At 35.3% G+C, this 17,582-nt stretch overlaps 1 protein-coding gene across 1 annotated transcript in view; it reads left to right on the plus strand.

Annotated features, from left to right (window-relative positions):
* LOC125654954 (uncharacterized) overlaps positions 1–17,582 on the plus strand; it is a 73,354-nt gene that overhangs the window by 11,148 nt on the left and 44,624 nt on the right. Inside the window, exons 4-9 of the mRNA XM_056144145.1 lie at positions 4,928–4,972; positions 10,615–10,704; positions 11,063–11,311; positions 11,905–12,492; positions 13,778–13,872; positions 16,189–17,376. Coding sequence (XP_056000120.1) covers positions 10,659–10,704; positions 11,063–11,311; positions 11,905–12,492; positions 13,778–13,872; positions 16,189–17,376 — 2,166 coding nt within the window. The 5' untranslated portion in view covers positions 4,928–4,972; positions 10,615–10,658. The remainder of the gene's footprint in view (positions 1–4,927; positions 4,973–10,614; positions 10,705–11,062; positions 11,312–11,904; positions 12,493–13,777; positions 13,873–16,188; positions 17,377–17,582) is intronic.

The raw sequence follows: 17,582 nt of genomic DNA on the forward strand, positions 1-17,582 counted from the left end.
CAATTTCTGGATACGATTTTGGGTTTTTTTTTTGGGGGGGGGGGCGCTGGCGTTTAACGAGTTTCCAGAATAACCTCACATCACATTCAGAGGCTTCATCAATATCATGGAACACCAATGCCATGTATCTTTCATGTTCAGCGTTTAACTCGTTTCGAAAGTCTTTTTTAGCTCGTTTGTAATTTTTTAAAGATTCGTGTACCATACCTCGAGGACGGCCTTCACTTAACAAGATATTCCGTAAGTGGCGTTCTCGGCTGTGCAGACTTTTAACTTTAGGCGTCCATTCTGGTCTTAAGTGAGGTTTAAATTTAGCTAAAAGAATAAAAAGGGATGCAGCAGTGTATAACATATGGTACAAATCTGTGCAAAAAGAATCGATGTCATCAACCGAGCTAAGATTTCTATCGAACAGAACACTTGATTCATTGTTGATATACAATTCCTAATCTTGTAGTTTGCTTACATCTGCTTTATGCTATGCTGGAAGAGAGTTGTATGGTTTACATGAAACATAATTCTTTACGTTTAAGACAATATTCATAAAAACCGGAAGGTAGTCAGACATGGAACTGAAGGTACCTTCTTCAAAAATTTGATTCTTGTATACATCACTAACAAGAGTTTTGCTACACAAAATAAAGTCTAATGTGGTCTTAGTTTGTAGAAAGGTATAACTAGACCCAGCAACAGAAACATCAATCCTCGGACGACATATATCGTTTCGAGAAATAAATTCTTTCAGTGCTTTAGACTCGTACGAATTAACATGGGGCAGATCAGTTTCATAAATACTGGCATTAAGATCACATCCTATTACCACATCACCTAGAGTGCAAAAATGATTGAATAATGCATCTAACAGGTTTAATTCAGTGTAGTATGATATAATATTACTATCTGATGGTAAATACGCACCTAGTATATATAACGAGTGTTGGTGTTGGCGTTTAACCTCAATACCAATGATGCGAGAAGAATCTATATCTGGTATTTTGGAAACTGTAAACTGCAAGTCTTTCTTATACATAATCCCTACCCCTCCTTTGCCTATAAAGCTTGAGTAAAATTGTCAGACTTTTGACCATGACCTGGTTCTATATGAACGTAACCTAAATATTTGGAACTAATCGTGTCTAAGTATTGCACACTGGCTGGTTTAAGCTTGTGCTCACAAATAATGGCAATATCACAATTGACATTGTCCAAAACATTTGATAAACTTATGGACGATGACATAATACCACGTAAATTCCATGTTATAATATTGAAAAATGCTGACATAAAAACATTGCAGTTGATCAAATGAATATAAACAGTTGCAAACAACAAAATATATGACAATCTAATCAACATCATTGTCCTCTGGTTCAACCCGGTTATCATTTTCTGCAAACCCTTACATCAATCGGCGAACAAAGAGATGGATATGAAGAAAATAGTAACCCTCCTGCTGGTAAGGTGTCATTTCTAAAATATTTTAGACAATTTCTAGCAATTCCTAAACGTACGTGACTCGATATGGAGCGTGTTATGTGGAATGATAATTTCTAAATGGAAACAGACTACAGACAAAAATGTAGATGTTAAAGTGTTTTCTACAGTCTTGACTGAAAGTAGAGTTTTCATAAATTTACAGTCGTAACAATGATGAATACGTGACTTATGAGGATCTGTTCAGGTGTATTCTTTCATTAACGTAAGAAATGAAACACACAAATGCATGATGTAAACATACTAACATTACATAGTAGAAATCCATGTCACACAATCAGCAAAGTTAAAGACATCGAAAATTATACTGAATAGATCAATTATTCACATTCAATTTATTGATTTACATGTAACAGGGGAAACTGTGTGTAGTATAACACTATAATTATGAATCCAGTGGGGATCCTCAAAAATAATTGTGTCTACACTAGCTCCATGACGTCATTTTTAATTACCTAATTATATATGCGGGTGAAAGGTCTTAGGGGAAAGTGATGTAATCGTGGGCGCAACCTTTTGGCATAAAAACAAACGATTGAATTCTTTTAAAGACATTTTAATGATTTCCCCTTAAATTTTGACACAATTTATTTACATAGTGGATAAAGAGGACCAAATGTTTACTTTAGCAGATATTTTTAGATGAATAGTTCCCTTTCAGAATTTCTTAGAGAAACTGTTCATTTGCACTTTGTTGCTTTTCATACCCATGTTACAAAGATTCCGCTTAATAATAAAACAATTATTTGCAGCTTACTTCTAGATTCTAAATCGTAAAAAAAAAATTCATGGCAATACCCCTCTATCAACATGGTACAATTTATTTGGGGGGCAATAGTTTACGTATAATATTGGTAATTTACCTAGAGAATACAATATTTAATCGACCAAATTAGACCAACAGAGGAGCATTATGATACTCAACGTCCAAAATCACAGAAACAAATGACAAAGGAAAACAAAGGAAAAGAAAAAGAATTGCACTGCTTGATGAACAGAGAATTAGTCGTCATATCTATCAATGCATGAAATACACACAAAACATTTGTACATCCATGGTAACTATGTTGCAGTAATCAACTTGGATGCTATACATGCACAAAACTATATTGTACATGCATGCTGTTTTCTTATATTGAAAGGACCTCCCAGCTTTTGCTGTGACATATGACCCCTGTATCGTCGTCAGCCACAATTACTGAGTCCGGTAGTACCTACCCTTCCTCAAAATGTCACTGCATGATCAGCGAAACCATCGATTGTCATTAATCTTCATAAAATGACGCAATGATTTCTTTGACCAATCACAGCTACAAAACATATTTTTGATATTCCACTATTAAAACACGCATTGTTTGTTTACAAGAAATGACAGACAGAAAAGGCTATCGATCCCTGTTTACAGAAACAAGTAATGTTTATAAGTATTTATCAAATGAAATTAACAGCAGTAGTTACGCTTGTAAAGTCTGTGTTAATAAACTTAATCCTATTCTCAAACATCATGAGGAAATTCGGGGTAAAGTGGATGTGTTGAAATCTGAAAAACTAGGGTTGATCAGACAATTATCTAAAGAGAGTGGCGTGGTTACGCATACCGTATGATAAATTATTACACCGGTGAAGTCAACAAAGAAGCATCCATTAGTTACAACAGCTATAAAGTGTCCAGTTTGTTCTCATTCGGCAATCCTAGGATTATTCCGCTACGAGCACGCAATGACCTTCGAATGATTTTCTTTCCACCAAAAAAAAAAAAAAAACCATGGAAGGCCACCGATTGGGTGACTAATGAACAAAAACATTTATGAAGTTGAGGATTTGTTTTCTCATACAACCACAGCATTTGATAGATAATAGGCGTGGCTTGCAACACCGATGGTTCCCGATGATTTAGCAAAACATCAAAGTTTGAATTATGCATTTTACAATGCCCTAATATGTTCATTTATATCATAACTTAGAGGTTTGCTATTTAATTTTACTGAAAAGTTTGTTAACATTAAGGGCTATGTTGTCTTTTGCAATGAGTTTGTCTGTTTTTGTTAAATCGCTATTGGTAATCATCGTATGACCGGTTTTAAAGCCTTTGTTTATATCGAACACAACGTTGTCTAGATTTCTCAATGTGACAAACGGGATTATTTCAGCTTCTCCATCGTCAATTTCCCATACGTATACTAACGGAAAAAAGAAACTATGCATTATTTAATATATGAAAAAATAATAAAAAATAACAATGAACAAATTTTAGTTTTTGTAATACTGATAACAAATGTATTCGTAACAACATTTCATAATCCATTAATGTTAACGTCGAATAACGTCAATTTCACCACACACGAAAGACACCGGTATTCGAACTTGAATTAACAAAGTTCATAACTTGTGTGACCACCATTTGCATTCACGCATGCTTAACAACAGCGCCTCATTTATGCCACTAAAGTGTTTAGAAATGCTTGAGGGATGTTGTTCCAGATGTTGGTTATAGCCTGGCCTAAATCAGCTAATGTCACAGGCTGATTTGGTAAACGGCGTAGACGTCGTTCCATTTCATCCCAAGACGTGCTCGATCGGCGATAAATCGGGGGATTCGGGTGGCCAAGGCAAGACATCGACATTCTGGTGAACAAAAAAGTCCATGACAGAAGGTTAAATATTGTCAAAACTAAAGTGCTTTCCTTAACGAATGGTTTCCAAACAAACCTTTTACATTTCTTACTCCAAAAAGTATTGGTCAGTAAACCTCGTGCGTACAAACACTTCAATAAACAACATTGTTCACTAACGACGAAAACGTCCGTGCATCTGAATCGGGTACTATCGGATATTGTTAAAAAACAACACCTTTATCGATTGCTTAGATTTTATCAATATAAACTAAATAAGGAAAAATTATACTAAATTTCATGATGCACAATTTCTTTTTCCGCTAGTATATATAGTAGTATTCCATTATCACCTGCGTATGACATTTATGTCTCTCAGCTGAATCAATAAGCAAGAGCTGGTTCTGAGTATGATTAATTTTGAAATAATTACAGGCCAATGACTTACACCTCGATGTTACTGGGGTTTTAATAATCTCTTTGAAAGCCAGAATTTCGCAAATTCTTTGGTAGTTATACCAATGTGGTTTACGAAAGCCACCTATCATTGGGGGAAATGCTGTCTGACATGTTTCATACCTAAGGTTAGACCGTTCTTTATACACTGATTTTAACTCGGGTTACTCCGTTTACCTTATCAAAACTTAGGGCTATCGTTCGGTGTGATCAATTCACATGGGATGCTTACTCCTCTCACATACATCATTTTTCATCTGCTATATTTAGAAGTCTGTAAATGACCAACGCTTAATTCAAATTAATTATAGGAGTTATTAGATTGATCACAGGTAGGTACATGGATCACCTCTTCATGTTTTCAGAGTCACAGAAACCTGACGATAAAAAGTACAGTGTCCCTGATGGAGGTAACCATCTCTATTTGAATTTGTATTAATCTTAATCTATGACGTAACATTCATGGTCAACATAATATTTATATTCATTCATTTTTGATAAGCATGTCTTACTATGATATTATGAATTTATGTCAGACATATACCTTTCGCAAATTCTATGATCGTTACAACAATATAGTTTGCTCATACAGCCTATGACTGGGTCAAATTATGTCTGATGTATTTCATACCGATTGTTAGGCCGTTTTTGGCACACTGATTTTAACTACCAATAACCTCGCATACCTGAAGAAAACATAAGGATCACATAGCATATGTTACCGATCGATAGGGGATACTTACTCTGCCTAGGTACCTGATTCCACTTCTGATATACCCAGGGGTCCTTCTTTTCCCAACTCTCTGTTTTGTATTGCTTATAGGAGTTATGAGATTGGCCGCTTTTCGTTATCTTCACTGTTCATAGGGACAATGTTAATAAAATGACTTTTAGCACGATCTTGTATGTACGTCGTGAATAACATAAAATGAAAGAAGTAAGATTTAATAATATTGATAATCAAGAGATAAATAACCTCCATCTGTACTAACCTGTACAGGAATCGAAACAACAACTTGTGCGTAATCTATCACGTTTTGCAAGTTGCTGTACAAAACAATTCAAATAATTCTTTTTAGCATTTCCGTTAAATTCTACTAATATACACTGTATTAAAACTGAATATATGTGAAACTATTCTGCATACGTCCAAACATTTCTTAATCATAGATGTTAACGACAGCCTATTAACACAAATTTATAGTAAATGAGATGATTTCCTTTTTCTCATTTTTGACATTTCGTATATGTATAGCATTATATTCTATTATCAGCTCCATCTTTCTGTCTCTCAACTGATTCATTTTTCTGCCAATGAAATACAGAATATCGGAATCATTATTTGGTCTCCAATTCCGTCGCAGTTTTGATATTTGGTATGCCCAAAGAGATCACGTTGCGTTATTGTAACCATTTAGTAAACTGAAGTAATCTTATATTTTCATTTGACAGAATTTAATTACAAGCTTCTAAATTAGAAGAAAAATATTGATATGGCCTCCAACTTAACATTTAATTATATCGACATTTTTTTCGTTTTTGATTATCTCGACATATATTAGTTGAATATTGTTTGACGTCCCTCTCTAGAATTTTTCACTCATATGGAGAATTCACCAGTGACGGTGAAGGGCTCCATAACTTATGCCTATGCCCGGCACTTATGGTATTTGAGTAGGGGATCTTTATTGTGCTACACCTGCAGTGGCACGGGGCCTCGGTCTTTGCCGTCTCATCCGAAGGACCACCCATTTAGTTGCCTCTTGCAACAAACAAGGGGTACTAAAGACCTATTCTACCCCGTACCCCTACGGGGTTCATATTTGGATATCGTATTGGGCATGTATGTAAATTGCTAATTGACAACTCAACAACATGATAAAGGGGATGGCTTCAGATCCTCCATCGTCAACTTCCCATATATACCTGCATGGAGATGTTCCATTAAATGGTGTTTATATCTTTCAGCTGATTCGATACATGAGAACATGTGCAACGTGTGCAACGTGTGATCAATTTTAAAGGACGCAAGATTATATGGTCGTTATAATAGTCATTTGTGCAAATCCAACGTGTCGTTGAGTCGAATGCTGTCTGGCGTGTTTCATACATATTGTTGGGTCGTTCTTTACACATTGATGTTGTCTACATACTAATAAGTTTTCCTAATAAAGATATAAGGTTCATAACAGATGTGAACGGTCATTGGAGAATGCTTACTCCTCCTAGACACCTCATACTAATTTGGGTGTATCCAATTGTCCGTGTTTGCCCACATCTTAACCTTGTATTTCTTACAGGAGATACGAGATTGATCACTGTTCGTTATCTTCACCTTTTCATGTAAGGGTTGATAATTTTGCTCTAATTTAAAAACTGGTTGTACACATAACAAGTTCAAAGCGCATCGAATCATTTGAGAGAGGTAAACAACATATACATATAATAATGGAATGTTGCTAGATAGAAAAAAGGGAAGTTGACGATGGAGTATCTGAAATCATTCAATTTGTCAGAAAGCTGAGTTGCTTGTTTACCGTTATCATCTACACCACCCGCAACATTATTCTTGACATGATAAACGATAGAACACGATATACGCACGATAGGGTAGGATACACGCACAATACGATAGGATACACCCACGGTACGATAGGATACACGGTAAACCTGATAAACGCAAAACCTGATAAACGATCTTCACGATAAACCTGATAAACGGACAGCACGATAAACGATCTTCACGATAAACGGAAAACCTGGTAGAAATGTTGTCAATTTAGAAACAATTTAGACAGAACGAAATTTTTGTACCTACAACATAATTACATTATGTTGATAACAATATCGAGGGATTTCAATATTCATGATATACCTAAAACATATAATTTCTTTTATCCACTTTCGTACTTTTCTTTAAATTATATTTATGGTTTTTTACGCCATCACAGCTACAATCAGAAAACTAAAATATTTACGGTATAAAATTCAATATATATCTATATGAATTTTCTCAACCAATGATTTTAAAACTTATATCATCACCTAATGTTTGATACATGTATATAAAGTATACAGGTAATTAACTAAATGTAATATAATGTAGTGATATCATGCTTCAGTAGCTCTCTTATTCCAATGTATATTATCTTGAATATGAAATAAAGCCAAGTAATATTTTGTGTGTAGCGAAGATGAGGTTATTTTGCATCAAGCTCTAAGATTATCGCTCATTCAACAACGACAGTTAGTTTCATAACGACCGCTTCAAAAAAAACAACTAACTACACTACACAATATGCTCATATGTTAGATATTTCGACACCATGAGTGATGATTGGTAGTCATAAGTAATAGGAAGATATTTATTTGAATTAATATTTTGTTAACAAAAAAATAAATAAATTATTAAAAACAACATAAACAAAACCCGGCTTGTTTTAAAATCAAAATTTCGAAACACTTAAAAATGTTTGTGTTTTGGGTGTACAAAATTCAAATAATCATTAAAACCAGCATAGGTTTCCAGAATCTACACGTTCGACTATTGGTACATGTATACATGTACAAGTAAAAAAATACATTTATGACAGTTGCATCGTGCCCAGTTGACCAGCATTGTGTGGGATACAACACTATTGTACCCTTTTAAAACTTAATCTTCAAAATGTGTAAATTACAATGTCCCTGAGAATGTTTGCAGGCAAAACACGGGTGATACACAAAATCAGATATAAGGACGCGCACAAGTTCAGTAGTTGGTATATGCAAGGTGAAGATAGCAAACAGTGATCAATCTCATAACTCCTATAAGCAATACAAAATAGATAGTTGGACAAACACAGACCCCTGGATACACCAGAGGTGGGAGCATGTGCCTAGGAGGAGTAAACACCCCCTGTTGACCGGTCACACCCGCCGTGAGCCCTATATCCTGATCAGGTAAACGGAGTTATCCGCAGTCAAAATCAGTGTGCCAAGGACGGCTTAACAATCGGTATGAAACATGTCAGACAGCATTTGACCCAATGATAGGTTGTATTGACGAACTAGATCGTTATAACGACCATAGAATTTGTGAAATGCTGTAGAATAGAGGTGGGGGGAAAATCGGAAGAAAAAGAACCAATATTAAAATATATGTAATAAACAATGACATTTACTGATTTTCTCTTTCAGATAGGAACTTCCTATTTCTCTGTTAGTGTTAATTACAAATAATTCTTTCTAGACAAGGAAATGTGTAGGAACTCCAGATTATGGAGCTTTCAAATTTACTGTCCTCGGTTTGCTCAGTAAACTCCTGCCTACTTTCCAGATTACTTAGAATTAAATTTTCACATTCTCTTTGGACAGACAAATAGCTCTTCTTGTGTCTTAGAATCGACAGCTTTATGTTCTCCTTCAAATATAATGTCTTTCCTCGATTCATAAAAATAGCTTCTTTAACAAAACAAATAAAGCTTTCGGAAAGTATCGTACTTTTTTATTATACCCCCTGCAACAAGTTGTGTGTGTGTGGGGGGGGGGGGGTATACTGGAATCGGGTTGTCCGTCTGTCTGTCTGTCCGTCCGTCCGTCTGTAGACGCAATGGTTTCCGAGCTCTAAAGCATTATCCTTTCCACCTACCGTCACCATATCATTTATATGGACTACCCATGGGATGAAGATGTTCCCTATCGATTTTGGGGTCAAAAGGTCAAAGGTCAAGCGCACTGGACATTGAAGTAGCAATATGGTTTCCGGGCTCTAAAGCCTTATCCTTACCACCTACAGTCACCATATCATACATATGGACTACCCATGGGATGAAGATGTTCCCTATCGATTTTGGGGTCAAAAGGTCAAAGGTCAAGCGCACTGAACATCGAAGTAGCAATATAGTTTCCGGGCTCTAAAGCATTTTCCTTAACACCTACCGTCACCATATCATACATTTTAACTACCCATGGGATGAACATGTTCCCTATCGATTTTGGGGTCAAAAGTTCAAAGGTCACGCGCACTGGACATCGAAGTAGCAATATGGTTTCCTTGCTCTAAAGCGTTATCATTTCCACCTACAGTCACCATATCTTACATATGGACTACCCATGGGATGAAGATGTTCCCTATCGATTTTGGGTCAAAAGGTTAAACGTCACGCGAACTGGACATCGAAGTAGCAATATGGTTCGGTTTGTCATGCCATTTGTTTTTTACACTCAGAAAAGAGGTAGTTTATACCTATTACCAACACCCTTTGGGATATTGGGGTAAGCGGGGGGTATTCTTAGTGAGCATTGCTCACAGTACCTCTTGTTAGATTTGATATACCATCCCGACAGTTTCCGAAGCTACACGATAAACGATTTTCACGATAAACGGAAAACCTGATACACGCAAAACACAATATACGATAGACCTGATAAAAGCAAAATACGATGGAAAACGGAAATTCTGATATACGATAGAATAGGATACACGCACGATACAATAGGATACACGCACGATTGAGCACGATAGGAATGTCAAGAATGACGTTGCGGGTACTGTACGTACAATGCGATATTTAAGTGAGAGGCAGATGTGGAAAACAGTCTGGTGTACTAGATATAACGTATGGCGTTGATGTCTCTCAAATGATTCGATTTGCAAGAGCCTGTTCTGCGTGTGATCAAATCTAAATCGAGTTGATGATAGATAGGCTTCAACCATCTCGTTTAAAGTCAGAATTATGCAAACTCTATGGTTGTTATAACGATCTAGTTTATCATTAAAAACCTGTCATCGGATCAAATGTTGTTTTATACCAATTGTTAAGCCATTCTTAAAACGCTGATTTTCACTAAGGGATACTCTGTTCACCTGATCAAGATATATGACTTATGGTGGGTATGTTCTGTCGACAGGAGATGCTTACTTATTCCAACTAAGTACCCGATTCCACCTCTGGTATATCATGTGTCCGTATTTGCGCAACTCTTAAATTTTATATTCGTTATAGCAGTTAGAGGATTTATTACTGTTCATTATCACCCTTTCACCGAACGATTAGTGCCTTTTTTACAGTAAAGAATCAAATAGAAAACCATGGAATTGATTTCCTAAGAAGCATGTCCTTAGAACATGACAAATATCGCAATGGAATAGCAAAGATGTGTAAGTATGTGCATTCTTAATTGACAACATGTCGCCTAAGTCATAATGTTGCTCTCAATATGAAGTCTTTGTCGAATAGCTATTTTATTCCGAATATAACGAGTTTCTAACTTTTGTCCATCAACACTTGCAATGATTTAATCAATGCTTGAACTCTATTGTCGTATAGTAAAGGATGTGTTTTTTGATTACTTTGTGGTGAAGGCTCCAGACGATGACATGAGATTGCGAAAGTGATTTGAATAGCACGACGCATACATTGGAAAATCACATTTCAATCTAATTTTCAATTTACTAAAAATTCATTTAATTAGACATGAAGTGGAAAGCATTAAAATTACTTTTGAAAATTATATAGTGCAAGTCCCTGTAGAAGTTCTTGGAATGTCAAACGAAGACATTGAAACCTTTATCAGAAACTACAAAAAAGGGAGTACAAAGGTATACTGCGGCCGTGGAATGGTGGTGGGTTACTTTGGGGCAGGAAAGACAACTCTGGTGAAGAAATTGAAGGGAGAAGATGTATCTCATCCACCAGAATCCACGAGAGGATTAGAAGTTCATACAAATATTTTTACTCTAGATGAAGACGAAACTAGTTTGATGGGTAAGGATGATTTGCCTAAAATAGGATCAGTCACTAAGTTCCTACTTTACTAAGAGCAGTACTAATTGTTCGGGATTGTCTTAACGATGAGGAGTTTTTTTTTTATAAATATATTTATTAATGTTTAAAACACGTTGCCTTCACTCCATAATATTATGCACGAAAATCCGTAATCCAAATTATTGGAGAAAATGTTAAATCAAAATGTAATGGACCACATATTTGTGAAATGCTTTGTTTCATTTAGATGACTGTTGATGGATCTGAAATGGTTTACCATTTTTGTACTTTTGTTGTGATTTTTATTTACCAATCATTACGATATACATTCCAATTTCTGCATTCACCTAGAAGATTATTAATGCAAAAGAATTTGTCCGATACAGTTAGATAGAATTATGAATTCTGCAAGTTATAATCCTAGATTGATTCTTGTACTGTTACCTCCTGACCTATTTACTTTACTTACGTTTCGTTCTCGGTAGCTGTTAGAATTTGGAGTATGTTATCCAGTTGTCAACTATAACGGATATCTGTAAGTCAAAATTAAATACATTTTTCGTTTTGAATTTAATCTCAACACTAAATTTCAGTGAACAAGGATCAGAAGAGTAAACATATTTTGCAAATAACGATGGGAACTTCTGGGAGTGAATCTGATGAAACTTCATTGAATGCTACACAATCAAATCCAAACGCTGATGATGAAATACAAAGTACAACTATCTCATCAGCAATAAATGGTACAGAACCTTCATCTCAAAAACACGAAAAGAAATATGATTTGCCATTTCAAAAAATTAAGACTGGTTTCACCTTAGAAAAGTCAAATGATTTTCCTAGTAAAGCTGAGGAAAAATCTCATAAAACTGGAAAATATCTTGATAAGCATCTCGTAAAAGATCAGATTAAACACAGTGTTCCGAATAAGACTGATGAAAATCAACAAATTCTGGGACTTGACATAGGTATTTTCCTACCTAATGTCAGTGATAAGCCAGTAAAGACGATAAGTTTGTTGGACTTTGCTGGTCAAGATGCTTACTACGCCTGTCACCACATCTTCTTAAGTCCAAGGAGTTTTTACATCCTAGTGACGGATATGTCTAAGGAATTGACCGAAAAGCCAACCAACGCTCTTCAGACAAAGGATCTCATATACAGCGATTGGACTCACCGGGGTACGAACGTTATATCTATATTGAGTGGAAATTCATATTAATAAAATACATTGAAATAGGTGTAGTTTACGAAGATGAGAGAGATTCACATTTCCTTGTACTATACCTCCGTTTACCTTAACTAGGTAAGGTGAATTTGAACATTTTCAAAAATATTTCATAAAGTTTCCACTTTCTATCCATATCAAATTTCTCCGACGAGTACATGTAATTCAATAAAATTCCAAGAAAAATTCTGAGCGGTTGAATCACGTTTACATATATCTGGGGACAATGATATGAACACACTTTAATACATTATCCACGATGATGTTTATGTGTAGTTTTACTGAATACAGTGTGGAAATTCTTGATGTTAAGGATTCGATTCCAATTCATGTCTAAGCGAAACTTTAACAAATCTGAATGCTTACTGCAGATCGATTATTACCACGGAAACCACGTGAAACAATTAAAGCTGCATAAATTGAGCGTGTTCGCATTCTTGAATAAAATTATAACATTGTACTTCCAACTATATATAAAGAATTATTTTAATGATTTTGACATTTTTTACAAAATGGCTCTTGAGAAGATTTGTAAGTCACCTGGGTAAACTCAGGTGACCTATAGCTGTTGGTCAGTCTTCGTCTGCATACGTCTTGCATTCACATTTGTACAAATTTATCTTCCTGATAACTACCATTTTAATTCTATTTAAGTTTAATATGAAGTATATTTGGAAAGACAGACACATGAATTTGAAATTCCGGGACTCCTGTACCCCTGGGGTATTAGGGGCGGGACAAAAACTAACCGTTTTAAAAAAAATATATTTTTCTCTGCAACCACACATCTGTAGGAAAATATAAATGCGTAGCGACGTAGAGCAGGGAAGTCTCTAAGAAATTTTTAATTTTATAATCCCCAGGGTGGAGTTTCTAGCTCCAGGGCAGGACAAAATTTGGCATATAGTGTATTTGTAAAAAAAAAAAATAATAATAAAACATTTCAATGTCATATTGTAGTGCTATAGATATAAAAAAAAAAACAACTAAAAGGATGCTTAAATTTCATGATCCTAGAGGTAGGTGTTTTATTAGTATCAGTGTGAGATCGAAATGATTAGTGATTGAATGTATTGACAACTGAAAATGTTGACAATATGATTGTTGGCGATTGAAATATGAATGAATAAACTGCATATCATAAGTGTCTGATGACCAATAAAATTTTATCAGTATAGTTGCACATACTATTATCTTTCGTTGTTTTCTTTTCTATAATGAAACAATATATTCATCAGATTACATCAACCACTGGCTAGGATCAATCCACACATACAGTTCGAAAACAGCACCTGTCATTCTGGTTCTATCGCATTCAGAGACAAAAGAGGAGGTTAGTATTTTGTCGATTATTTAAATCAAACGCAAAACATTAAATAGATATGTTTACGTTATCTATACTTGAAGAATACTGTCTTCATATCGATTTTCAACTGCATGATAGCATCACTAAGCAAAATATTCCTCCGTAAGCAACTTCCCTCGTTGAGATTAACAAGAACTCTACTATTTTACACGCAGATCAAGAAAATACCTGTCAATTTAAAAGATATTGACTATCAACCTCATTCACTGACCAATTTAGAAAAATGTGACAATCACAGGCTCTTTAAACCACTACAGGTCCTGGATACTATTCCTTATTAATCACGCCGCCAATTTACGAACAAAGGAATAGATGCTGTCAACATAAGCAACATTCGTCGTCATAAAAAGTTCAGTCTTGTATTCCAACTTATTTCAAGTTCAAGTCTCCACCCAGTATTTCCTACAAGCATACTTCCACTATTGCATCCAAACTTTTTAACTATAAAGAAACTTTGCAGAGCCTAGATAATGACCATCTTATACTTAATCCACCTACCTGTTCTTCATTTTTTTCAACTATAGCTCAGTTGGACATGTTATTACTGGTAATGGTGATATAGTTGAAAATGAGGACCTCAAATCACTTATTCTAAAAGGCTCTAAATACAGAGAGCATCGATCTTTCAGTTGGCGATAGAAAATCATCTCTATTATGGATTATGTCGAAGATTATAAAAACTTGATACCTTCTCAGAATGGACTAAAAGTATAAGAGGAATATTGAAATCCCGAACTAGACATATTAAAACAAAAGTACGCACCGTCTACTCTTCTGTGTTTAGTAAACCAGAAGTGATAAAAGAATCAGATAGGTTACATGAGAAATATGTTTTGGTTCCAGCTGACAAAGCTTGTAACAACATTGTCTTTGTTTATAAGGCTCATTATTACAACTATATTTGAAACGAACTTGACATTAACTCCACTTTTGGTAATCGTACTTATTCATCGACAGCCCTTTCAAAAGATGATATCTTGAAAACCATGCCTCGGTTTTAGGCACATTTTGTATCCCAGTCGGTGGGCTGAGTGAATATGAGGTTTCTTTGCTCCTCACGAAAATATTAACAGCTGTGAAGGAGAAACTTCAAACTTACTATGCGACTACATATGCCACAAGTGGTGTATATCAAATGTGGATTCTATAAAATTCTAAAGAACTTTTAGTAAACTTGAAATCGCAAAACTTTTCGCAGATCAACAACATCAAAACCAACGACATTTCGACACTTTACACGACCATTTCTCACGATAAATTAAAGACCATTACTTTTGAAATCATAGACAGTTCTTCAACAAAAATGGAAAACGGAAACATTAATATCTAGTGATCAGTCATCATCAAAATCACTTTGTTAGACTCCACTCTGATTCCACGTCAGGTATTCTGAAGTTAAAATAAAAAAAATATGCTAGAAATCCTCATTGACAATATCTTCGTGGTCTTTGCTGATCGGTCTTCAAAAAGTATGTTGGAATTCCCATGGGTACGAATTGTGCTCCTTTGTTAACTGACCTGTTTTCATATTCATATAAAGCAGAATTCATTCAAAAACTTCTGCGTGATAAGAAAAAAATATCTCGCTGTGGCCTTCAATTCCACATTTAGATATATCGACGACGTTTTATCTATTAACAATAACAATTTTAATTCCTAAGTCAATTCGATATATCCCTGTGGGCTCGAAATAAAAGACACCACCACAGAGTTGTCAACTTCTTCTCCATACTTCAAAAGGGATGATTTCAGCTTCACCATAGTCAACTTTGCATATTTATGTAGCAATATTCCATTAACACCTGCATATGGAGTTTATAGCTCTTAACTGATTCGATACGCAAGAGCTTGTTCTGTGTATGGTCAGTTTTTAAATCGAGGCAAGCTCCTGACAAACAGGTTGATGGTACAGGAGTTTCAAAAGTTTCGTTTAAAGTCAGCATTTCGCAAATTATATGGTCTTTACAACGATCTAGATTGCCAATACAACCCATCATTGGGTAAAATGCTGTCTGATGTATTTCATACCGATTGTTAGACCGTTCGGGAACATTGATTATGACTACTGAAAGCTCCGTTTACCTAATCAAGAAATAGGGATCACGGCGAGTGTGACCGGTCGACAGGGGATGCTTACTCCTAGGTATCTGATCCCACCTCTGGTGCGTCCAGGGTTCCGTGTTTGACTAACTCTCTAATTTGTATTGCTTATGGAATTTATGAGATTGATCGCTGTTCGTTATCTTCTTTCATAACCTAATTTTGTAATCGCTTTATTTTCAGGCAGAGAAAAAATACTTACTGAAAGTACTAGAAGGTGTAACGAAAACATTACAAGGCCATTTAAGCGTAAATAGTGTGTTTGCAGTAGAAAAAGAGTCTGATAAAAATATTGAAAAGATCAAATTAAGTATGATAAAGGTAGTCACGGAACAAAGCCATTGGGAAGAGTCCATTCCTACATCATGGGTTCATCTAGAGGCCTATCTAATGGAAATCAAAAAACGTCAAATGGTTTTGCAAAAGACAAACCTTTGGGAGGCATTGTCATCTAAAAAAACAATGGGGATTACAAGTGAAGAGGATATGACGACTGCGCTGAAATTGTTTAATGACATTGGCGTTATTGTCTTCACCACTTCCGCAGAGTCCATTATTCTTGGTGTCCAGTGGTTTGTAAATGCCTTTAAGCACATTATAACAGATGAAGATCACGCAGAGCATGATATAGCAAAGCATTTCTACGAGTGGAAAAACTTCAACACCAATGGAATTTTGCCAAAGAACTTAGTAAAAGAAATATGGAGAGGACAAGAGTCATTCACTAAATACACGGAAGATTTAATATTTCACATGATCAATCTTGGAATGATTGCTGAAATGGAAAAGGGAGAAAAATACTATGTCCCTTGTATGAACAAGCAAAAGTATGACACGAATGTCTTGGACAACTGTACTTATTCTTCCACTGTCTGCTTCATGTTTGAATATCTACCATTGGTGATTTTCCATCGTTTAATTGCCACATGTATGACAAAAGAAGGCTGGAGGATCTGGGATGGGAACGATCAGAATCAGAGGTTTGGTCAAACCAGTGAATGTGTGTTTCACACTGCTGCCATACTTAAAGTAAAAGGCCATCTCAAGATTCTGATAGGGATAACAGAAAAGAAGACATATTTACAGGATCCGAAAAATACACATCCCTATTCCATAGAAATACAGGGCATTGTTTTCAAAGATGAAAAGATGCCAAGACTGTTTAGTGAAGTTGAAAGAATAACACAACATCTAAAAGATTTAACTTCATGTTTTGGAGCAAATCGTGACAGGGCCTATAAGATTGGATATAGATGTTCAAGAGTCCCATTCTCTGACACTTCTGATTCCCATATCATATTACAGTCTGCAAACGAATGTACAGAATGTAGGAAGAGTGGAGTAATTGACGACATGAAAATAGATTGGACGGTTTGTATATTACGTTTACTTAGTATTAATGAGATATTTTGTGAGTGAATTAGAATTTTGATGACCATTTTAAATCTAACATGTTCATTAATTTTCAAAACTACAACGTTGATTATACAAATTCATAATAAGGAGGTGAGAAAGACTGAGTCGTGATATATTTTGAATTTGCGAAATAAAATGCTCTAAAATATTTGAAACATAAA

Source organism: Ostrea edulis, chromosome 7 (assembly GCF_947568905.1).
Source record: "Ostrea edulis chromosome 7, xbOstEdul1.1, whole genome shotgun sequence".
Classification (NCBI taxonomy): domain Eukaryota; kingdom Metazoa; phylum Mollusca; class Bivalvia; order Ostreida; family Ostreidae; genus Ostrea; species Ostrea edulis.